Consider the following 25,899-nt stretch of genomic DNA (forward strand, 5'->3'; position numbering starts at 1 on the left):
TCTACCCCTACACTTAACAACAAAGCTTAGCAGCCCCTTTCTTGCAATTGTAGTCTGTTGTTGGACTTTCGAAGTGTTTCAGTTTTGCAACCTTAAAATTTTTCCTTTCATAATGATTTGCAGTGCTCCTAGGAGTACCTGTAAGACATTGTTACTTTGGCTACGACAATTTTATCAACTCAAACCAACAGAACCATGAAAACACACGACACGATATGCTAGAATATACTAAAAGAAAAGAAACCAGTATTTAATAATACATTATACTAAAGCAAAAACCAACCAAACACAAATCAGATTACAGGAATTTTCCAACGTGTACGCTATGCAGCGCACTTTGCCCATTTTATATTGCAGAATTACGAAGATGTATTGAATATTACCCACATAACCACCATACGAAATAAGCAAGTGTGTTAGCGACTGATGAAAAAGTATAAAACGCATTTATGTTGGCGGAATAGTTCATGCTTATTTATATGTTTCGTCGTAAACAGTAAAACACAGTAAAACAGCCCCAACAATTAATGCTCTTAGCATCATGGTAACGTTAAACCATGAACCATGAACTAATGATCGGCAGCAGAAAGAGTTAAGAGGGAATTGAAAGGAGATTAATCGAATGCAATTCCAAATTACTTTTCGTTCACATACCGTAAATGCTTCAAACTTTTATTTACAAATGCCAACACGAATGTGACACACTGCGTATCACAAACGCAACAAGGTGAATTCCACATACGATTACAAAAGTACGACACATTCTTTTAACTAATCTGCGTATAGATAAGATAGAACCGTTTATGTCTTTGCATGTTTGTGTGTTTTGAAAGTTTTTGAATTAACATCACGCAGTAACTTACTAATCTACTTACCCTCTTCACTTGTTCATGGTTTATATCGAGCACAAGCAACAAATAAAAAACCGTTTTTTTATCCAAACGCATCACATTCAATCTTTGGTGCAATCCAGTGAAGATGTCGCACTTAAAATGTTTGTATAAAAACCACCATCGCAAGGATAAGTGAAACATAAAACTACGAAAAATTCTTAAAGCAAAACACAAATCGTTCATCAACACAAAAAGGAGGGTATGAAAAACAACCGTACAACACGACACAAAAATTAAAGCCCGTTTTGTAAGTGTCTTTGCGTGTGTCACGCATGGTGCCAAACTAAATGTTTGATAAATGTAATTTTCTCAGTGTTACAAATTGAATGCGCACCTCAACGCACTTTATACATTTATCCACAGCAAATTCTTATTCAACATTCACAGCAGCGCATAGTAATCTAATAATGACCCCATTGATAATACCACTCAGATGTCGGAAAAAAGAAAGTACTAGAAGAATGCAGCGCTAGACCCGTGTACAGGAAAACCATTTCGCAAACGATACGTATCGCCAGCTTCGCGCCAGGGGAAATCTCCATTTTCACCTCCCCGGAAAGGGTTCGGTTTTTCTATTGTTGTTTCATTCAAGTTTGAGGTATGCTTCTTGCAAAATTGTGAAAAAAAAAACAGAAATGGTGGTAGACACTAGCCAGAAATTTGAGAAAAACTGAAAGAAGGAAAAGGAACAGAAACGGTAAACAGGAAACAGTTACAGTTGCGATGCAACAGCCGCGCAAAGCAAAAGTAGACAAACAAATATGCATAGTACGGGCGAGGGGCACATAACGCATGGTTAAAATTTAAATAAATTGACAAACATATGGCGAAACCGTTTGGAAAACGTAGAAATCGTAAAATGAAATTAGGAATGCAAGGCAATCATAAAAATAGAGCTTCTTTTTTAATACAAATATTCGTGAACATAACACAAAATCGGTAAACATAAAGCAAAGCACATAAGCAGTAAGTAACCAACACGATTTCCATCGCGCAGAGCAGATGCATTTCTGTACGTAGAGCAACAGTCACTGGTATACACAACAATGACAGCAACAATGAGTAGCGTAGTGTATCAGTGCTGTAGTGTAGTGCAACGTGCGCAGATGATGCGTGCTTTAACGCAAGCAATGATTTTTGCCATCGTAGAAATTAGTGGAGCATGCTAACGGACTACGTAGGATGAAGTGTTTTTGTGACTTAACCAACGGCGGCTGGCCAGAGCCAGTACGCTTGGTGCGGTGCATTTTCGGCAAAATATCATCGCCAAATATTTTGCCCAACTCGTGGGAGAGCAGGACCAGCAATACTCCCCCACCTTCCACCTCCCGCACACACGAACATTTGTGTCATTCTAGTGTCATTCTAGGCGTAGGCGGGAGGATCACGGGAGGAAGAATATATAAAAGCCTTTTCCCAACACACTAGAGCGTGAAAAATGTTATACACAAAAGCTTGAAGAGATTCTAACCGTTGAACCACTTTGTTAGAACGTTTTGAAGAAGGTACGAACAAAAACAACCGATACAATACAAAATACAATTACAAAAACTCCTGCATGCCCCAGCGCGGCATAAGTGTTGAGAGCAAATGGTTGCGTAAATTTATATGAAATATATTTATATTTTATATACAGAGTCCATCATTGAGCACTCCCCCCACTGTGTGGTCCCCATAGGGTAGGAACGAGGGGGTGGAAAAGTCGAACAAACTGAAGAAAACAAATGGGAAATTAAGGGAAAGCAGAAACCGGTGCCGCCAATCGCGGTAGAGAATTTCGGAAATGCGAAACAGAGTAATCAATACAACTGTCATCTTCGTTAAGACACAATTGCTACAAATAATCTATGGATCAATAATCGGAACATTCTAGACACATAAATAGAAAGAACTTTTGGTTAAAATAAACCATTTTACATTTCTTCCAAACACGAACTGGTTTATGGAAAAAGCAAACGCAACACTTTATTGCATGACCATTGGATGTAAAAAAACATTTCACATTACGTTCTTTCATCACTGCCTCACGACATGACGACACATTTCATTCGAGCAAAAGAACATGTCTGATGAACACGTAAATTTACACTTTCAGCGAAACGAACTTCTCTTCTTCTTTCAAACCTTCCACAAACTTCTTCACTTGTCTAGACAAATAGTATTGAAAGGGGTCAATTATTATCTAAAAGAGCAAGATCGCACGGCATACTAATTAAGTGCAATGTTTTGCAAATTGTTTGCGCGAACTTACATATACTTCGAATGTTTTGCATCTTTCCACAGTTGATATGTTGACCGTTATAAATTAATATCTGGCCAAAGAAGCATTGTATTAATCAAACCACACTATCGCTAGGTAAGCTCTCCTCTTTTAATAATACATTTTTGTGTTTTGATTTTTTTGATCCTTTTAACAAACAGATATTTTTATTGGACTATTGGCGACATCATCGAGTTTAGTTGTTTCATCAGTGTAGATATTCAATAGGAGAAGGGGCCGATTAGTTTGCCTTTTTATAAGTGCTATGCACTTTCTAGCAGTACTTTCAGACGCCGTTATGTTTCTAATTAAGTACGCCTCAGTGTGTTAGTTTTTCTTTAACTTCGCGCTTGACACTTCATGCACAAAGTGGTCAAAGTACTCCGTGCAAAATAATACATCATTTGTTCTGTTTTTACATATTTTCAAAGCAATCTGCTGCATTTTTTACATTTTATCATAGGTGTTTTCGTTTGATATTCTAGTACGATGCGCCGGTGTCACATGGGCTAAGTTAAAATTTAAAATTTTATGGCTCCTTTTTCTTTGCAATATTGCCTTCTGCTTGTGCTTGCACGTGTCCTACATTAAAGCAATCGGGCTCTCTCTTTGTTCCAGTATAAAGCAGAGTTTGTTAGCTTTTTTGTACGCATTCTGTACTTCTGATTATCTAACATCTCTGATCTCTTATAGTTTCATTTGTAGTTCTATTTTGACTAAACGAAATTTTATTGTAATTAATGAGCTTCTACAAAACCAAATCGTTTCGTTTTAGGTTTTTTAAATAACAACTCGTCTTAAGCATACACTCAACATGTCTTACTAAATGGCGAATATAAAACAAACAATAAATTAGGTATAAATTATAAACCGACCAGCAGCAGTCTCGGCCAAACAACCAATGGATGACAAATTATTTTTGCATTTGATATTCTTAACAATATTAATCGTTGTCAAACCAAAATTTCAGACAACAAGCATGCGCTAGCAGCATTGAAAGACTACCCCATAACGTGGTAAAGAAATACATCCACATTAGTCTCCGATCAATGCAAGAATCGACAGGTTCTAGGATCTGTTCATGATAGAGATGGGGACAAATATAACATTACATCGTTTAACTTATTTATGCCTGGGTGCGACTTGGATTTTTCTGTGAATTAGTTTCAAGAGTGTTTAAGCGTGGTGTTTAAATAGTACTGCAGAAATAATCCTGTATTTGTGTAACATCATGCTGGTTTATGTTTATTAATTCTATTCTTTTCTGATTCTTTCGTATTTATATAATTTAATCAAAATGAATACGTTTTGATGGATTGGAATCGGCATTGCTGCAGTTGCATTGTTCGGAGACTTTTGATCGGTATAATATGTGTATAAATGAGGAAGTGCTGAAGAAAGTAAAACACTGTATACAAAAAGTAATTTACTGAACAGTGGTTCAATCTTGGTCAAATTATTTTTATGTAAAGAAATATTTCAAATAATCTGCATTGGGTGTATTTAAACAGCTGGTTGAAAGTATGACTGTATGATCACCACAGTAACATAGTTTGGCTTTCATAATATAATGACCCACGTTATGACCATCTTCAAGAGAGTTACATGCACATGAATATGAGCCATCCTCTACATTTTTCCTAATTAATTGCTTAAAGTGTGTCGTATTTTTTTATTTGATATCTGTTGTATTTGCGAACAAAAGATTACAAATGTAAAAACAACCACATAGAAATAAGCTCAATGCCTCGAAATGCGTGACTCAATAAAGATGCAAATTGGGAGCTAGAGGACGGTGAACAGAATGGAAACGAAAGCACGCTCCCGTAAAAACGTACCGTTTACATTGGGACATCCCTTATACACATTTGTATATATCCATCAACTTTAGTTTTATACATGACATTCGATCGAAACGTCTGGCGCCTTTTAAATAATTTCCTTGATATCATAGATAATCATTACACGTTATTGAGTCAATATTGGAAGGGTTAGTAGAAGGAAGAATGCTTCAAGCTCATCACTTACTTGAGAAGCATCGACTGTTGACCAATCAGGGACAAGGCTGGGTATTGATTGTTAAAAAGGTTTTAACGTTTGGATACGTTATTTCATATTTTCTCCGTTGGTGCCCTTTGATGACCTTTGATGAAATTTTGATTCTCGATCACACCTGGATAGTCGGTAAACCCCTTTACCTGATTTTGTATGCTTCTCTGTGTATACAAATTGTAGCGCTTCTTACCTAAAACTGGGCTTAGCAGATGAATTACTTCATTGTTACTATTCTTATTGAATACTTGTGAAACATCATTCCAATTGGTTCTGACTAAAGAGTGACTTTTTGATGTTTTATAATCCGCATTTTGCATCATCTACTCTGGAAAATGTTTCTGGAAACGATAGTTATCCTAAATATTGACGATTGTGTGTACGATTAAGATCATGATTTCGTCATTCTTTTCTTAGCAAATTTCTTATTGATAGCAAAATATTGAATTTCTCTTTATCGAATGTCGGTGATGTTGTTTTTGCTGCCAAAGATTTTCACTAGCTGCGTTTCGTAGTCTCCGATGTTGCGCTTCATAAGGTTCATGCAGGGTCCGAGAAGACGTTCAAATGCATCCACATCCAAAACTGAAACAAGCATCAATACACAAAAATATATATTAGTATATAGTATTCGGCACTGTGATATGAAAAAATGTAAATTTAAATTGTTTGGAAGTATGACACAGTTAAACCCAATAGGGATGTAGATATATAGTACAAGGGCGACTTAGTTCTTTACTATATGTTCAAATTATGGGTTATAATTTGTTTTAAAAAAACTCGAAAGCACATGCGTATCACTGTTACTGGCCAATATTTAATTATTGATTGAAATAAAATGCATTTATTCTTACCTTTTTTTAGTTATGATGTGAATGTAATGTAAATGTAATGTGAATGTAACTCAGTAAAATTTGTACCATTAGCTCGTTGGTTAATATTTAAGATTATTAAAGTGGACTCAACAAAGGGCGACAGTGGCATAATTGTTGTTGTAAAACAGTTTATACAATTAAATTGCAACTCTAATTAAATCTTCTTCATGTTTTTTTTTTGTTGGAATATTAGATTCATTTCATGCACATTTAAGGTACGCTGGACAAACAAAATTGGAAGAAATCCAAAAAACATGTAATCGTGGTGAACATCGAAAAGAAGAAAGGTTTGTTGTAAGGTCCTGCGTTGAACATCGGAAAATGAGATCTGTTACGTCGATGCTTGTTAATGATATGATCAAGAACATCAAAATATGTTTGTTTTCGTTCCTTTAATTGAGTAAAGCTTATAAAGTCTTCGAATATCTTCGAATACTGACCCATAGAACAACGATATACTTTAAATGGAGCAAGATACTGCACCATTTACACAATATTACACAATACGGACTACCTTTTAAGATTTTTGACACGCCTCACGAATCATTGCGTAAACCGCATCATCCACAAAACGATAATGCTTCATGCTGCGTAACAAGAGATTAATACAGTTTCCCAACAATCTTTCAAAACATTCAGTTTCTAAGACTAAAAAAAAAATTGCGCAAAAAAATTCGAATCACACATTCATAACAACGGCAAATGAGGCAAAATAAATTGTTGGAAGTACGGCGTGTAAAATTGAGCGCAAATTTGCAAAATTGAGTGCAATTGCACATATTTCAAAAAGTACAAACCACCATTGTGTAAATGAAATTTGCAGTGTAAACAGTGTTAAATATGTATTAGTATGACAGCGGTTATCCAGATGGTTGAAGAAACACGCGAGAATTGGGCACATGAATTGAGTAAGCGAAACGGTTCATGCAAAAACATTAAAAAGAAAAGGATAAATTAAAATAGTGAAGCAAATATTTAGTTAAATCAACAGATGAAAACATACAGATTATGTTCTCTCGAGAATTTACAAGAGCACAAAAGAGTCGATACGAATCGATAGTATATAATAGCTCAACAAGCCCAGGCTTAAGCAGGAATTGTATTCAAAACTATGTAGCTGTAGTGGTAGACAATATACAGAAATCAATGAAACAGAAAACTTACATGCTACTTTCACATTGTCGACAGCGTAAGCGGACGCCGCTCTTGGCCTGTGCGTCACTAGAGCAAGTTCGCCAAAGTATCCTCCCTTTTCTAGATTGGAGATCTCCACTTCGCCGGCATCCTGTTGAATACGGATGGATACTTTACCATCCTCAATGAAGTACATACCGTCAGCAGCATCGCCTGAAAAGATGTGATCGAAATACAGGATGTAACATTAATGCTTAAGCTGATGTTTTGGAAATTCAATAGTGACTTCCGCACCAATACGATCAATATCAACACATTAGCTAACTCAAATGCATAATCTATTGGAAAGATATGGACCCGGAACAAGTTGAAAGGAGATATGGAAGGAACATTCAAATCATTTGACCGCACAGATCAAGAACGACAAATATCTTCCATTGAGAACCAAACAATTGCTGATGATGGCCAATAATTGGCCCGATAATGTGAGAAACTCGAAATTTGAGCAAAATATGAAATTAGCTTTACGGGTAATTTACGGTAGGGTAAGGACAAACCCGATAAACTCAACGGAAAACTGTTTTTCAGAGGAGAGCCACAATGTCCTGTGGTAACACTTAATGCGATGAACGTCAGCGAGCAGTAAGCGAAGTAACAAGTTTACAATAACCTAAGCAGAAAATTGAGGTACGAAATCTACTTGTTGCACAAACAATGACTGGAAGTGAAACACGAAAAACGGTTGTATGATAATTTTGGGTTCACCATCATAGGTTTGCCACTTTGAGTATTCTATTTCGAGTGACAAAGTGAGAGACGATGTGCAAATGTAAAAGGGGTTAAATCCACACAGTCCACACAGTATTGTAGGGACTATTTAAAATGTGAGGAGCAAAGTTAATTAGTTGCGAAATGAAGCAACCCTTTAATTTATTCGACTGTTTCTTTAATTCCATTAATTCTTAGTTTCAATTGAAAATTAAGATTTCTCAAACTGTTAATATTATGATTTTTTCGTTTATCCTTATTACGTGATTTGAAGAGAATTCGTGGGAACCTTACGAGTGGCAACAAGTAAAAAGACTTGTTCACCTGTTAAACGTATACATGTTGGATTAATACGGTACGCTTGTAAATACGCCAATACGCTAATGTACGAAGAACGGGACTGGCTTGCAAAATTTTACTGGAACTAATATAAAAAAATGTTTTTGTTTTTTTTTTCACTAACTAACCTTGTTTGATGATTCGATCACCCTTAGCGTATGTTTGCGGTATCAGAGCATCAGCCAGATTCATCCTCTCATAGTTCTAAAAGTGAAGAATGGTCATAAAATCCGACTGCACAGCAATCTCATCTATATGCCTGTAGTTACCTGGAGTGTTTTCAACATGGGAACAGCGTCCAAAAGAGCTTCATACATTTTCCGTTTTCTAAACGCAGATTTTAGTAAGATTCGTCGGAAGGTTTGACGATCCATTGCCCATAACCTGCCGTCTGTTTGCGCTTGAATGGTGGCAGCCCTACAAAATAAAACAATGCGGGATAAATGCATCAAAACGCTTGATCTAATAATAAATTGTCGCTCCAAACAAGAGTACCTCGGCATGTTGTAGAGCAGAGCTAGCTCGCCAAAGCTACCTCTATTATCGTACGTGTGTATGTGCTTCTGTTCCTCACCTACGAATGCGAAATAAGTTCCCCTGTTGGAAAGAAGGAAAGTCAATCGTTTAGCGAGAACGATGAGAATAGCTAAAATGCTTAGTGGTTGTAGCTGTACTTACGATTCAATCACGTAAAAGTTGTCCCCATCGTCCCCTAGTTTGATGATATAGTCTTTAGCTTCAACAATTTTTTCAAACATGGCATCAAGGACCTCGTTCATCTGTAAAGAAAAAAAAAAATCGCAAAATAGTAAGCCACCAACGCACCGATAGAACAAGAACAATGACAAACGTGGCGGAAAAAATCTAAAATTGTCACCGCATCATTGCCTCGAATGATAACAGAAACTACAATGAAACTACCCAAATACAATTTACTATAATGATATATGCTGCTAGGTTTCATTCAATTTCTACGTATAATCACATCAAACTTACCTGTTCTTTGTCCAGAGATCGGAAGAGAAGAATATTTTTGACCGAATCACACAATCTAGCCCGCTGCTCGTCCGTTTTGGGAAATATCGCTCTTGCTCCTTCGTCTTCATCGTCGTTTTCGGGATCGTAGGTTTCTGCGAACACCGATTTTCTACGTGATGCATACCGATTTACTAGCGGTTCTATTGAAGATGGTCACAATAAAAAGAGAACAAAATTGATTATCGTTTTAGTCATCTTAGTACATACTCTGCTGTGTAATATTTTCAAAGTTGTTGTTTATTGTATTTTATTCAATAACTTTGTGATTCTTCGGTCGTACAGTGCTACACTGTAACTGACAGCAACCGTTATTAACGATGCACCTACGAGAAGTACCCACAAACAAGCAGGACCATTTCAGCTGCTCGACAGTTACGGAAAAACCTTATAATTGCAATAGACTTTTTTGCGATATAATCTTGCGTATGCTCGGGATAAGACGCTGAAGTTGGAAAGAAACGCCATTCAAAAATTAAAATTGAAAAATGCACCATCATACGTTACGCACCTCAATACAATATTAGTAACATTGTAATCCATCGTAGGCGTTGTCTGCTTTTAATCACAACAACAAGATTGATAACTCCATTCACCAGAGACGCCCGAGAGAGGGCTTCCCTGCCAATCTCTTCTTAATTTCCGCATCATACACTAAAACAGCTAAAGCGATGGGAAAAGCAAACCGCAACGAAGCTGCCGTTGATAGTACGCCTGTGGACGTTGTCTGTTTGGTCTAATTTTTATTTGTCTTTTGCTTTGCTTCAACTCTCTTGCTTGAACTTTAACAACTCTTGCTTCAAAGAGCTGCAAAAAATAAGCAAGTTAGGCAAAGGGGCTCATAAAATGAAATGTAATGCAATTTTCGACAGTAAATCGACAACTGACGGCGGCCGAATCATCATCAACAACTCAGAACTCGATCCTTTTCAACATAAAGCCTCCCATTTATTATTGGAACTCGTTATGAACATTTATTCGGAACTCGTTGTGAACATAAAGTTAACGATATACTACTATAATTAGTTCTTATAAGATTTTTTCATGACGAGCATCATTGTCATGCTTCAGACTTCTTTTTAAATCATACTAATTGTCTAATCATAGCTCAGTTTACTATACTTTACTTATTACCTCAGAACCAGCAAATAGTCCCGCTCTGAAGCAATAGTAAAGCTAAGAAGTAACTACTGGAACCACCGAGTTCGGAGCGAAGTGTGAGGGTAGTAAGTCAGGCTAACAAGCTCTTCTTCTTCTACCACAGTGAATTGTCTTGTGAGTGTTCCCGTTGTGAACATTCCATTGTTGTTATCGTCTAGTTTAGTGTACGGACCTTTTACCGTGTGCGAAACAAAGAGCAATGCTCAGAGAGACCACATTCAAAGACTGTCAGAAGAAAAAGAACAACGAATCTGTACAAGATAAGCCAACATAAAGAACCACACTTTGAGCCCTCATCTCATCTTGCACGTTTCGCTTTCGCGATGTGTTAGTGAGGACTCGAAATCACCAAGCAATTAAACCAAGCAGCTACAACAGGTGATGCCTACCGCCGACGTTGCATAAGTTATCACATGGGCACGGATGGCGCTCGCACTCCAACTCCAACATGTCTAATGCAACCAGCGTGATAATGGGCGCCAGGCAAAACTGTATGTGCTGTTCTGCCCGTAGGCCTATGTAACACACATCAACAACAATGACTAAAAGCTGGGTTAGAGAATTTTCAAATTCCCATCGAGGTGAATTAACGAGCATAACAAACGTTAGCTTTAGCAGCGCCGAGCAACGAAAATTAAAACGAACTTCTCTAAGCAAAGCCACACGCTGTTTGATATACAAAAGTTACGTGCTATTTATGTGTACAAAATGTAACAACTGCACAAATGTAATTTATCTACGATCAATCCGGCGGTCGGTATTGCGACTGTTCCCAAAAACAGGTCTTTTACGATCTTCGGCTTCTTAGTGTTATTTTTGGTTTTGATCGTCTCAAAAACCAATTTGATGGAGAGAAATCCTATGAAGGCGGTTTGCAATGATTGGTGGTTGAAGGTGGTTTGCAATGATTCAAATCTAAAACCTCCGTTTCCGAGGCACGAAAAAGAGTACAGATGTGTAACTTTTTGGAGTTGCCGACGACAGCAACGCTGAGTTTTATTATACTCGATCGTCTATTTTTCAACACGAAAAAGTTACTCGTTTGACTTGTTTCGGCTGCTGTATAGTTGAAATGATACTGAATAAAGGTTGTATGTACAGTAAAAAATGTTGCCGATCATTTGAGAGCTATTGAAGAGCATGAAAGATATTACTTTAACCTTTCTCATGCAAAAATAAAGAACGCCTGTATTGTCCTTTATTGCCTGTACAACGATTACATTACGGCCACGTACAATAGTTATGAGTGTAAATAATTAAACTCGATATTAAGGCGACTCCAATTTTCTCGTCTAAAATATTCGTCGTTAAATATTCGTCTGTCTATCGATGCATCGATCAGTCTGGGTCCATGCGAAATGCGTCAATTCGTACCCTTACAATGCTAAAATCAAATTACTTGCTGCACTCAGAAAAGTCGAACGAATAAGATCGCTGACCGCTGGTTGTGTTGTTCACTGCTATCAAATCATGTTGTAAATGTAAAGCTTCATAAACATGTGTAATTTTCACTGGTTTTTTTTTATCGCCAAAACTCGTTATCTGCACACTTTGCCACTGTTACTGTGTTATCGTACCACAAAAACGCGGTCCGTTCAGACGAAAATTGGCTATATCAGTGTTCACATGTTGTTAAATCATTATCAAGTATCATATCTCTCTGATACCGTTCGAGTATGCGAAACCCTTCGCTTTCAAAGCGAAACTACAACAACAAAACACACACAAAAAGTCACAACCATTCCCACATGGTTATCAAGTTAGTGATTATAGTACAGCAAGATGCCCCATCTGAAAGGCTCCGGCCGGCTCCCAGCAATTTCGAGTTGTGGCGTTTTGGTGATGACAAAAAAAAACATTTGTATGGTTGCAACCACAACGTGAAACTCAAAACCCACCATCTCTGATTGGGACGCCACTAACTACATTTCGCTCGTAGATAGTCAACGATATTTTTGCACATTTTTTTTTACTTCCGGATCCGGAGAGCTTCCTAAGCAACCCCTTTTATGTCAAATTCCGTAAACTGCCTTCCAAACATTCGCGTCGATTTAACGCTCAGTCACGTCTGCTAATTGGTTATGAGGCATATCCTCGACCCCGGGAATACTTCTAATAGGCGATTATGCATGTATCAACCGATTCTGCGGGAAGGGATTGTACGTACTGGAAAGATCAAAAGAACGCTTTTTTCGGTTCCATTTTTTTAAACAGTCAACGATGAATGTTTCGGGATGTAAATCTTTCATGCCGATTGACCGGATAGGTACTCTTACAAGGAGAAACTATGTAGAGCACCTACAACGTCAGCGACTGACCGATTATACACTGACAAGTGGCGTCTACGTTCTCCTTAGCTTGTCGTGCTTCTACTGTGAACCACAATCTGCTAGCTCTTTTCACGTTTTTCTCAATTCAGTGTTTGATTTTTTCGTAAATTATACAACTTTGAGGAACGTAATTACCGTGAAATACGCAAAACATGTCCCACATACTTCAATAGCCTACAAAATAGTGCACAACGTTTGCATATTGCTTTAAAATGTAGTCCATAACCCAGAAATCTCTTACGCAATCGCTTGCCATTCGAATGCCAATGAACAAAGTGCCATGAAATGGTTTGCAAACCAAGAGAGCTTCTAAGAATGCTGCTGGGGTAATGCTTATTACGCAACTGGTGTCACCTTGCAAAAGACCCTGCGAAAGTGATGCAGTTGAAACGCGACCAAAATAGGAAAAAAAACTGCTCAACATACAAGCCTAAAATACAGCAACGCACCATCGTGTTCCTCCATCCTTACGGTAGATAATTTGTAGTCCGTTCCGGTGCATAGGTTGTAACGTGTACCGTGTGATGAATGTGGAAGCGACAATTTAGACAGTTGTATGCACTGGAATAGTGCGCAAAGTAGTCAATTATTATTTTCATTGCACTTGCCTGCAATCTTAGGTAAGCCGGGAATGCAGAACTAGTGACCCCTGACCCAACTGACTGACTAACAGCCACAAACGCTGCACACCTTATACTACCTTCAGTATCAACTACAGTGGGTCAATATTAAACAATTAATCCCAGGCTCAACCGCACAGGTACAAAACCTCGAGATTCTCAATCCTTCTTTAAAATAAAATCCATGGCCGAAACATCCTGTGAAGTGTTCTTCTACATATCGTGCTGCTGACGTAATATAGGGTGGTCTGTAAGCAGCGAAAAGATTTGTTCCACCTCTCATCAATCGAAAACCAGATGTTACTACTGAACTGCTCCCTTCCCTTATAATGCACACCTTTGCGAGAAACACATTCGCCGGAATCACAACAGCGCAGCCTGAGTATATTTTTCCCGCCGTACTGTATTTCTGCCGATGGGCGATCGCTGCTATTTATACACCTAAACAACGCATCTTTAAAATACATTTGGTGATGATAAAAACTTGACGCTATCATTGATCGACCGTAATTTATACTTTCAACTTGCAATGCCATGTTTGTTTTATTATTACCCGAGCAGCAGAGAAGGTATGAAGACTCGCTAAATATTTCGCAATCATCCCGGCCACGATTGGTTCTCGGACTCTCGCCTTTCGGGGCCGTATCCCTCACGTTTGCGGACTAAGACACATTGGCGCTCCGTAATCAAAGGCGAACAGATCGGCTAGGGTTGGCGCGCTTCAATTCTGCCTAGTTTAGACTAGGTATTGATTGATTGCCATTGATTATGTTTATTTATCCCTAATTGAATATTTTAGCGTAATAGAGCAATTGTGCGCAAACAACGGATTCAATGGCCATCGTGTACGCTCTGGTTTCGACATTGGAAGCACTTAAAACTTGTTTACGTTTCTCACATAAATGCATTCTGAAGAAAAAAAAGAACATCCTCCTGACACGCTACAGATGAAGGTTTGATGGCCCAAACGGGGCGTTACGTTTTCGAAGGTTTGAAACATTTTGGAGCACTGTGTTTGAGTGGGTGTTTTGCATTTTATTTGTCTTAATCCATCCAACACCCAAATATCGAGCCTTTTTGAATAATCAGTTTTTTACTCCAAACTTCCACGTAGTTGATAATTTGGGCTTGAAATATTGATTGGACCACTGTATCTAACTTGCACGTCACTCACTTCATTGCAAAATAACAGCTTTTATTTTTATAAGCAGCCATCGACCGACACATAAAGTTAGTTCTTTGAACCAAAACATTTCAGAACGAAATAGAAAAAAACTCCCCTAAACGGTTAGTTTCGTTATTGGAATAAACAATTTTAAATAGAAAACTTCTTCAAATTTTTGGAACGTTTTGGGTTTCTTTTGATCTTTTTATTTTAATCTATTTGATCTATAAATTGTGTTCACTTCTAAGCATTTATTATTCATTTATTGTTTAGCAAAAAAACAGAAAATTAATTTTTTTTGCCCAGTCACTCAGTTTGCCACCAAATTGCTGCTCAGATGCCCAAACGAGCCATGAAGCTGAACAATAGGTAGTTTGCTGCACACCTTATTTTGCAAATGGTGTAAAAAACAATCGAACAAACAATAATTTATTGTGCCTTTGTAACAAATTCAACAAAACACAACCAATGAACATATTCTTCTGCCAATTAGATTATCTAATACGTGTGCCGTATCTTATCTTATCTTAATAAAAGGGTTTTAGTTGTTGTCACAAAGTAAACATGCAACAATTATCCATCTACTGCTGAGCAAATAATACTTGTGTTTCACAAACAGTTCACACTTGTTTATGCCACAACCACAACACAAGCTTACTTATGAATGCCAGAGCCAGAGCAGAGAATAGCATCTTCTAATGAACCAATAACAAACACTCTCATTCAAGTTTGCCAATGAACAAACGAGACACTAGAACAAGCAGGTGTTACTGACTGACTGGCACTATCTCACGACAATTATTTGTGACTTCACTGTATTTGTGAAAGTATGACGAAAAACTCGAAATAGACACTGTTTGGACAGGCGTTTGAATGTTCATTTAAATTTGGTCACATTTTTGGCTGTTCAAGCAATCGTTTTACATTTTTATCATTTACACCATTGCACGTACTAACCAAGAATATCAACTACAACAGGCAGGGTTTATTGGCAGTTTTATAGACTAACGGTGTTTAACAACAAATGTATTTTGTATCAAATTTCTCAGAGCAACAGAACAAACTAATGACAACTTATGAACTTATGGACAATTTTATGTAGAAGTTTATTTTTTATACCATTCCATCCATCCATTCCATTCCATTCATCCATTTCGTACTGCCAAACTTTTAATTGAATGTCTACCATTTTAGAAAATGAATCGCTTTACAACAGAACAACGGGTTAAAATTATTAAAAATTATTATAAAAGTGGACATGCGAAAACGCTCATTTTTCCAACAAAATTTGCTTCAGCGAAAAGATTCACTTGTTTTACTTTACGGCTACGTAAACAAGCAAAAATACCGCATCTGGGGCACTGAAAACCTTTTATCGATTGAAGAGAGGCCGAGAGACATCCACAAAAAGTGACAGTATGGTGAACATTATGGGTTTGCGGCGTCATAGGACCCTATTTTTCCGAAAACCACGAAGGGATGACCACTACCGTCAACTCAGAGCGAAACCGCCAAATGATAACACATTTTTTTTTGCAATTGAAGATATGGACTTAGTTGAAGATGTGTGGTTTCAACAAGACGGAACAACGAGCCACACAGCACGAGGGGTTTTCGATCTACGAAATGGATGCCTGTACATAAAAAATGCAGTACATTAGAATTAAACTTGAGTTCAAATCGAATGCTTGTAGCGACTGTTCAGTCGTGGGCTAAAAGCTCATTTACCAGGAACTATTTTGAATCAGGTAAACAGGTAAGGTAAGTAAAATGTCAAAGTAGAACCTCGAGAAATGTCGCAACCGCCACTTCTGCAAAGGATCCAACATTCGCGCAATTTAGTATGTTCGACTGGTTGTGCATACGGTTGCGTATAAACTGGCAATCGATTTACCATCGAACGGTTTAAAAAAGTAGGTAAAATTTGTTTCATGTCTAAAGCCTTGGATTAATAGCGAAAACCCTGTATTTTGTCACTGCGGGGATATTATAACAATGCAGCTACGATGAGCAAAGGCAAAGGTTATTTTTTCTCTAACCTCTAGACCTGTAACACCCGTCGTTTATCACCTTACGCGAGGCCTTTTGGCTGCCGCAGTGATTCGACTACCTCTAGCGTACCTTATGCTTGAAGGTCGACTCTCCAAGATCAATACTTTACACAAGTACAACATATTATTTCGGAAACGCTGAGAATTTCTTGAGCATAGCCCGTTGTGCATAACAGGAATTGCTCAAAATACGAAACACGAGAGACAAATAAATATATTAGCTGGAGCGAGGCGCACCAACGACGCATGATTTACAAATCAGACTAACCTTCATCGTGCGACAAAATGCTTTCGTCCGGTGAAGTTGGCTCGGCCGATGCATGCATCATTGTTCTGCGGTCTTCCTGCATTTTAGTAAAAAACGCCACCGCGTAGTCGATGACATCTCCAGGCTGCTCGAGAAGGTAGGCTATCGAAAACTCCAACAGCACATCTCTTAGCTTGTCGGGTACCTGTACGCGATGCTTTTGACTCGACATAATTTTGTAGAAAGAATCTGAAAGTAAAGCGAAGTAAAGCCTATTAGCACAAACACAAAAACGTGATAAGCGATCAAAATAAATGGTGCTCAACTAGATTTCCATCACTGTTTTTTTTATTATCTTGGATTGGACTATTTTATTATCAAAAATAATTTAATTGGCAAGTCAATGGACTGCACGACAATGGTGAATGGATTGCATCTAACTCGCTTCAAAAATTGGTTTATGGAGTCGGAACTGTGACCGTACTTCCCATGGTGCAGGAGCAATTTTTGGTGTCGTGTACCACAGACGTTTACTTCATATAGTACGGTCCAATCTTGTTAATTGACGTTCGCAACGTTTGTTCAGTGCGTAAACGGTATAGTAAACGTTGTGTATAGACTTGGCCTTGCCTGGCCTGGCCTGGACTGGAGGTGCTGCGTTGGCCATCTGGTGTTTCTCCAATAATTCGTATTGGATCAACCTAAGCTGTTTGCACCAAACGGTTGCGGTTGCCGAAACGGGCCCATTTTGCATCTTTTGCTCAGGATTTCGAATCAGAACTGTTGAGGTCATTTTCCTTCTCAGGATTTCTATTTTGGCAAACCTAAACACAATATTTGTTTAATGTGCGCCTCTTGCTAATTAACTAATTCAAAACGAAGGACTTTGAATCGAGAAAATTATTGTATTCAATTAAAAAAAAACAATGCAACCTTCAACGTAGCTCCAATAACTTCATATATGTTTTAAATATGGCCAACAGAACTTCAATAGCAAGCTGGCACTCAATGAATTGAATTCCAGGCTGGAATGGACTCGAAACCAACTGTTTCAATAACAATTTGACATGCTAATTACGTATTCCTTACCTTGCAATGTGACACGTTTCGAGACAGAAATGCGTTAATAAGCATTAATCAGATTGATGGTGAACGTACATTAAACGAAGAAAACACGTGCATATCTATTAATTGCATGTTAATTACATGTTAAATTTTATCACGGTTTCATCAGCTTCAGAGCACCATTCAATAAATATCAACATGCCTGTCAATTTTACAGACCATTTGTTCAGATTGAAGAAAGTGGCTAAGATTTGTTTGGATTCTCCTGATACCATAGTGCCCTCAGAAACGGATTCCCAAGGGGATCGTATGTACGTATCCTGTTCCTTTTGAGCTGGCAGGCGCACAGGGGCTCCGTCACATCTACTAGCATAGGATCATTGAAAAGTTTATTCTATAATCCTTATGGACGGTTCTCTCGCTCCCATGTTAGTACGAAACAATTCTCTCTTTGCTCAAAAATACTGTTTGCCACACAGAGCAAAGTTCCGTTATGCTCTGTGCTAGTCCACCAAAAACGCTCTCAGTTCGTAAAGGGCCGCGTATCTCGAAAAGCGCGACGTTCTATAGCCCACTCATATCATACAGAAGGACATTAAAAATATAACTCTTGTGCCATGTTTGCGTAACTTCGCATGAAATGCTATGGGTTGAAGATATTTTTAAACAATGTAGAGCAATAGTCTAGTGTTTTTCAATTTACCTCTTTGCTTGTATGCACTGGGCGCACTATATGTGTTGCTATTTGTTTCGATTTTCGATCCACTACTCGTCGATAAACTCACTGTTGTTCAATAGAAATTCTAATAATTTGGAGCCCACACCAAACACTTGTTAGAGGTAAGCTCAGCACTCACTGCGTGTGCGCTTTCGGTTGTCACCGGTGAATCGCGGATATGGGGCTAACCTAGAGCACTGATAGTGTGTACCTCCTGTGATGAAAACCGCAAAACATTATTTCACATTTTCTCCACTTTCATTTGCTTCGCTCTGTGCTATGTATTGCAATTTTCAGGATCAATACGCGTTTGCTGCCTCCAAAGAAAAACTTGCACACTGCTGCTGCCGTCCGGCCGAAGGCTAGTAAATCGGCGTTCCAGCGCAGGTTGCACAATTGGGTCCGGCGTCGAATAGAGATAGGAGATTCAGCCAAGCATCCACCCCAGTGTTTCAAGGCCCTAACAAAACTCCACAGCTAACAGCAGTGCATTTACATACACACATACATACAACACACACACACACACACACACAACCACTCTCCGGCACACAAGTGCACTGCCGAACGCTCACCTTTCGCAGAAGAGCAAATTGTGCCCCAAGCGCTCCCGTTGCAAAACCTGACGCTGCTCAGGGCATGAAAATCGCAGTCTCTACGTTCTTCGCTGCGTTTTTTATACGTCACACAATCTCTCTCTTTTCGACTCCCGGTCGCGACAGTATTTCAGTGCTCTTTCTGTCACACGCTCAAAGATACACCCATCGCAGCAGCTTCTCTCGGGCGGCCCATGAATTCTCTCGACTGTCTGCTTCCAAGTACGAAAAATCAGCTACGTATTTTTCGATAGCCAGTGAACTGACCCAAAGCGAGGTTCTGTTTCGGCCTACACACTTACAAAACACGCGGCGCCTTTGCGTTTCCCAGCCGATGAAAAATGCACTTACATCACAATTTGACTTATTTCTTCTTCTCAACAGGGTGCTTGAACGAACGGTACCTTCGGAGAACAAACCGATCCGTCAACTTTGCGTCACGTTGGCCTGGCAGAAAATCACCTTTGATCGTTTTCAGGCAATTTTTCACTGGTATCCTGCAGAAAAGTGCACTAGACGAAGCAATCTAGGCTTAATGCCGGAAAGCACAGTGCACGGTGGAAATAAAAAATAAAACAACCTTCACAAGATGGAAACGAGTGAAACGAGCTAACAGCTTTCACTCCACTTCAAAGCAAAGCAAAGTCGAGTTTGAGCAAAGCGCAAGTTCAGTTCGATTCCTGTGACCATGGTTTTCACATTTTGCGCTCCACTCTCGTGAGAACTTTCCTAGGCTTCTCTCTCTCAAGTATTCTATACTGTTTCGCTCTGACTCCTCTCTCTCATCCCACCGCCGCTCACCTGATACACGCGTATTTTTTTCGATTTTCCGATTTTCCGATGTTCTCACGGATGTGTAGAAATTAATTCCATTGATCGACTGTTCATCATTAGCATCTCTTTTGAACGTTGCTTGTTGTTCCAAATTCCACTAAGGAGAACTGCGTGTCATGAAAATGACAAAATGACAGTGTTTTTTAAAGTAACGATTAGTCAAATTGTGGAAACATAGTTTGAATAATTCTCTGATGTCTAGTGGTTTAGTCGCCATGTTTAACTTAACTGACCAACTTGTTAAACATCTTTGTTGGTTCACTTTTTCAATATCAGTGTGAAACGATTTAAAAAACAAAAACCTATTGGAACATTTATTTGACCCAAAATGGGTCACTTTGTGCCATTTCAACAGAGGCACCCTGTATCTGTTTTGACAATACCGTTTGACAGCTGTCAATTGCTACACAAAACATAAAAAAAGAAACGAAACAGAGAAACAGAGTTCACGGATCACGGACAAGTTGCAAAATATTCACGATCAGGTAAGGTCTGTGGGTGCCAATAGATTGCCAAACGCTTAATACTTGAATGTTTTTGATTTTGTTTCTTGTTAGGAGATTGTATTGCTTATACACCGGCACCGGTACACACGCCCGATTTCGAAGAAGTATTAGATGCATCCTCTCTCTACCGGCACGGTGTGACGAACTCGAAGAAAATTGTGAAGCTCCAGTGCAAGCTCCACAGAGCCCTCTCGCACACGCGTTTCGTATGTAAAATGTCCGTACTTGGCACCAACTATGACTACCATAGGACGTTCGATGAACAACGCAACAATCGCTGTGCCTGCTGCGTGCGTACAATGAAATGGTTTCCTGTGGTGTTCATTGTTTCCGTCATACTATGGTCTTACTATGCGTTTGTGATACAACTATCTTTCTGTGAGTCACGAGTCACTTTCGTTGTTTCTTTTGGTAACGATTTAATTGTTCCTTTTTCTTTTTTACAGTTACAGTCACTAGTATTGTCCAGCGAATTCTTTTTCTCCTCTTCTATCATATTGTGCTGGTGATGTTCTTATGGTCTTACTATAAAACGGTTTTTACCGACATTGGCCGCGTACCTTCACGAGTAAGTATCGTACTGAGTCCGGAATCGGAATTAAAACAGAATTTTGTTAGATTCACCCATGCAGTTTACACACATCTAGGGGCGTTGTACCCGACCCTTTGCAACTTTGAAATTGATAAGATAACAATCATCGCTCTATTTGTTTTGCGTTGTGTTTAAAGTTTAAGGTACCACGGGTAGAACTTGATCGACTTATACGTGCAACGAACGAAGACGAGCAAAAGCAGATACTTGAAACGTTTGCTAAGGAACTTCCGGTAGTCACGAGAACGCTGAACGCTTCGGTGCGTTTTTGCGAAAAATGCCGACTGATAAAACCGGACAGAGCCCACCATTGTAGCGTGTGTGGTGTGTGTGTGCTCAAGCTGGACCATCACTGCCCGTGGGTGAACAACTGTATAAATTTTACCAATTATAAATTCTTCATCTTATTCTTGGGATACGCACTGCTCTATTGTTTGTATATCACCTTCACAACCGTGGCCTATATGGAACTAATCTGGACGGTATGACTTGTCAACATAAGAATCTATGGAATCGCTACACTGAACCTTCATTCCATCAATTGCAGGGAAAAATCGACGGGCGATTCCACATATTGTTTCTGTTTTTCGTCTCAGTGATGTTCGCAATCAGTTTAGTGAGTCTCTTCGGCTATCATTGCTATTTGGTGCTGCTGAACCGGACCACACTAGGTAGTACTAGATTTCAGCTTGTTCACAAGATCAGATATTTAATTAGATATTTTTGTAGAATCATTCCGAACGCCCATTTTTCGTTACGGTGGCCCCGATAAGCATGGATTTAGTTTGGGGAAACTGAGCAACTTTCAAGAAGTCTTCGGTGATGACCAACGGCTTTGGTTTGTTCCGGTGTATACTAGGTGAGTTGGTAATCTCGAGTATGATCATGTCCTACATCATCGGGGGCTATAAATTGGCGTGAGTCATCAAATATCGAATGCGAAGATAAACAAGTACAAAAAATTGGCGTCATTGTTAGAAAAGCTTAGAAATATGGTTAAAAAAGGATAGAAATATGAAGCTGAAATGTCGCTTGATTATTCTATAAACTGCGTTCTTATCTATGCACAAAATATGATCATTGAAATGTTTTTGAAAGCATTGTGCTCCTTAAAAAGGTGATATCGCTAATGCGTGAATTGAGGTTTCAAGCTTTTAAGACATATTGATGCTAAACATTGAGCGGAACATTAAAACATTAGTTTCCTTTTCATATAGTTGGTTCATCAGCTCTAAAAGCAGTTTTGGATTGCCAGCTACCACAAGACCATTTGAGCTGCGATTTATGTTCGGGCTTAAAGTTTTCCACCTTTATTTAAAAAAATGCATGCACATTCACATTTAAACAATTCAGTTTCAGATGTTTGAAGATTTGCTCAACTCTGGCTACGTTTTTGCTGTTTTCTGTTTACCCACATTTACTATCAATATTTATCATGTCATATCGTAGAACTGACTTGATTATGAGTTGTGTTGTTTAGAGTAATAATATTTCAAGCATGATGTGTTCAACGCGTAGTTTACAGTACATCCAAAATATTCTCCTTGAGGTTTAATTGAAACCTTCCGTTTCTTGTGGGCAATGTCAAACTCAGATTTTTAGTTTCGTCCTCGATCATCCTGTTATCTTGCGATCCGTAACAAAGTATAGATAAAAATACCTGACCGAATCTCTCTCTCTCTCTCTCTCTTTCTTTTCTATGTCTGCCTCTCTCTTTCTCTCTCCCATTTTTGTTCATTTGTAGCCTTGGGGATGGGATGTTGTTTCGCACCCGGTCTCACCATTTATCATCGATCTCGTCGCATGAGGTTGTGTTGCCAGTGGCCCCTCTTGCCACTGGTAATCAGCATTATTGTAACGGCACGGTTGAAAACGCTGCCGTTGCGACGATGAATCCTCCAATCGACCAAACCGTTGTTGTAGAGCACGTCAACGAAACGAAAGCAACGGACGGCGTTGAGTTCCGCCAGCTTCTTCAACAGCAGCAAATGAGTGAAAAAAAAGTTGATTCTTGCATTGCGTCAGCTCTCCCAGCAAACGGGGACCTTCCACGCCAAGAAACAAAAGACAGCTTCCATCATCTTCACTAGCGGTAGTTTTAATTGTAGTAACGTGTTTAAGACTCTTTTGTAGATTTCGTATGTCTCCGTAGATATTCATACCATCAACGACAGCGTTTTCACCTGATTGATTGTATTTGAACGACATTCAGTTTAAAGTTTAACGGCATAGCAGGATATAAGTTAAGGTTACGTCGTATTATTTCCTTACTATCCTATCGAGATTTGGTCGATTTTCATAATAGATTAATATTTATGTTTTAGAAAATTTACCCAACATTGTGAAATCCTCTTCTAACATACATTTATCACCAATTTCATAAAGAAGAAAAGTTTTAAGTTTAGCTAGGTAGTTTGAATTCCGAACGTAGAAAACAAAATAAGAAAATAAGTTGAACACGGTAAACTGTTTCGTATTGCTAGAGTATTAAATTTGTAAGATATTTATCCGGATATAGGAATAAAATGAAACTAGCTTCATTGTTTGATCGTCTTTTTTGTACCTTTTATTCGAATTCGTTCTTCACGCTTGAAGCGGCAAATGTTTAAAAGTGCGTTTGTATTTTGTGCATAAATATGGACACTGCTTGCTCTGAAAAATATACTTAAAGTTATTTAACATTTTAAGGTAATGGCAATGAAAATTTTATTTTCATTATCATATTCGGAAAAACTATTCTCAATTATTAGTCTTTTACACGTCATTGAAGGCGTCATTGAATTATATCATTACATCATCATTTAAAAGTCAGTAATCTCTTACTCACATTGGCCATTTCAAACCCGGTAATCACATGAACACACCAGATACACACCAGAAGAATGTAGTCGAAGCATGTCGGTGGATTAAAAAAAATTGAATACATTGTTCATGGGTCATGAAACTCGGGCAACTCCCTTACTATTTTGTATTACAATTGACATTATGATAAACGAGTTACTGAAAACCGTTTACAAATATCTATTCCAGCATGGGTGATGGTATAGTTTATCCTATGCGGTGCTATGATGAGGACGCGGAATCGCTTCTTGGCGGCCAGCAGCCACCGACAGACGATGCGGAAGCTCTTCACGACTTCGATGTAACCATCTACATGAATGAGCGTGGAAATTTAATGAACTGATGTAACAAAAGGTAAACAAAACGAAGGACTTCATACTTACGATCTTATAATAGTTTCCGGTGTCTTTACCATTCCGAGTCGTCCGGGTTCATCATAGTTTTCGGAAACAAAATGTTTGCAAAACTTCCATTTTATTAGTACAAAGCTTTAAAACTTTCATTGTATTTAGCTAGGAGAAATGTTCAAACAAAAAGGTTCATTATATTTTACTACCTAAGATAAACAGAGATTCTTTCGATGTACCATCATGAAAAATGCAATGTACACGTAACAGGTCAAACATGTTTTTGCATGATTTTAAATAGTAATAGTCGAAGCGACTTTTTGTGAATCAACTGATGACCATTCCTATCTACTTTTCCGAATAATTTCTAAACAATAGTTGTGTCAATCGTTGATAATCAACGACAACTCTATATTTCGGTTCGATTGTGTTCTTTTCGGTAAAGTGTGGATAACGAGACGATTGTAAAGGATTTCTGTGGAAAACCCGAAGGTAGTTAATGAGATGTAGCAGATGTTGAAATGATAACAATAATAGTAAATAAAGTTACGATAAATTAAGTGGTGGAAAAAAATATTGTGCTTAAGAATGTAAAGATCATGTGATTCTTTGCAGTAACGAGTAAAATTCTAAAATAATAAAACTACGACAAAAACATAAACAACGTGTTGCTTAGTGAATGCTTCAACGATAAGAAAACCACGCTCTTATATTCCATTGTTCCTTGTTCCTGCCAACAAAATAATATAAGTAAGTGCAATTGATTGTACCATTCCATAACCGGTATTTCACTGGAGGCGCCTGGAAAAGTAGTATTGTAATAACCGAATAGAGAAGGTATTTATTTATCACGGTTCAAATCTTGTTGGGAAGAGATTTGTATCAGATTAGTGCGTCACTATGTAATAAATCTTGCCAAATAAAAACGGTTTCAAGATCGAAACCGACCTCATCAATATCGTACGTAAACCTTAGGTACAATTTCAGTTATCAACGTGCATGAGCAGTGGATAATCAACGTTCTCGCATGCCACAAATGTTATATCTATTTTCCAAAAGCACTGGGAAAGTGAATAACACGTGGATTACCAGAAAACTTTCTCGTGCAAAAATTAGAACTAAATGTGGCGATGAATTTAAATTGACACAAAGTTCACTATAAAAATCTGCTATAAATGACTATGAATCTGCTATAACCTGCTATGTGACAGCCGTGCTGTCAACGTCAACGGAAAAATGAGACATGGCTGACTGTGTCGTTAGTGTGTGTGCTTGGTCGTGGTAAGATTTTTCATTTTAGAAATACTTTTAGTTATGCACAATCTCAATTGAACAAAAAACGTGCCAAACGTTGCTAGGAGTTTGCTTGTTCGGATACAATAGTTAGATAGTGGCTTTTACGCGGGTCCACGAGAATCTGGTCGATTGAAACGTGCACCCAAGTTTGCCGTCGCCATCAGCTCCGAAATG

At 38.4% G+C, this 25,899-nt stretch overlaps 2 protein-coding genes across 4 annotated transcripts; one reads left to right on the forward strand and one right to left on the reverse strand.

Annotated features, from left to right (window-relative positions):
• Positions 1-2,732: 2,732 nt before the first annotated feature.
• On the reverse strand, positions 2,733-19,925 carry LOC128269149 (cAMP-dependent protein kinase type II regulatory subunit). Of its 2 annotated transcripts, none has more exons than XM_053006527.1 (10): positions 19,661-19,925; positions 18,699-18,927; positions 16,952-17,179; positions 9,318-9,499; positions 9,000-9,100; positions 8,817-8,918; positions 8,591-8,738; positions 8,450-8,525; positions 7,245-7,427; positions 2,733-5,790 (listed from the first exon to the last, which is right to left on the reverse strand). In XM_053006527.1, the coding sequence occupies exons 3-10, from the start codon at positions 17,160-17,162 to the stop codon at positions 5,660-5,662; spliced, it is 1,134 nt and encodes a 377-aa protein (XP_052862487.1). In that variant the 5' UTR covers positions 17,163-17,179; positions 18,699-18,927; positions 19,661-19,925; the 3' UTR covers positions 2,733-5,659. The 2 variants fall into 2 exon arrangements, with proteins under 2 accessions (XP_052862487.1, XP_052862488.1); XM_053006528.1 differs by having other exon boundaries at positions 19,714-19,751.
• Positions 19,926-20,622: 697 nt separating this feature from the next.
• LOC128277603 (palmitoyltransferase ZDHHC15) lies at positions 20,623-24,952 on the forward strand. 2 transcript variants are annotated; one of them, XM_053016083.1, is made up of 7 exons: positions 20,623-20,628; positions 20,701-21,027; positions 21,096-21,217; positions 21,379-21,723; positions 21,789-21,912; positions 21,971-22,100; positions 24,272-24,952. In XM_053016083.1, the coding sequence occupies exons 2-7, from the start codon at positions 20,865-20,867 to the stop codon at positions 24,423-24,425; spliced, it is 1,038 nt and encodes a 345-aa protein (XP_052872043.1). In that variant the 5' UTR covers positions 20,623-20,628; positions 20,701-20,864; the 3' UTR covers positions 24,426-24,952. The 2 variants fall into 2 exon arrangements, with proteins under 2 accessions (XP_052872043.1, XP_052872042.1); XM_053016082.1 differs by lacking the exon at positions 24,272-24,952 and adding an exon at positions 22,986-23,662.
• Positions 24,953-25,899: the final 947 nt, after the last annotated feature.

Source organism: Anopheles cruzii, chromosome 2 (assembly GCF_943734635.1).
Source record: "Anopheles cruzii chromosome 2, idAnoCruzAS_RS32_06, whole genome shotgun sequence".
NCBI lineage: Eukaryota > Metazoa > Arthropoda > Insecta > Diptera > Culicidae > Anopheles > Anopheles cruzii.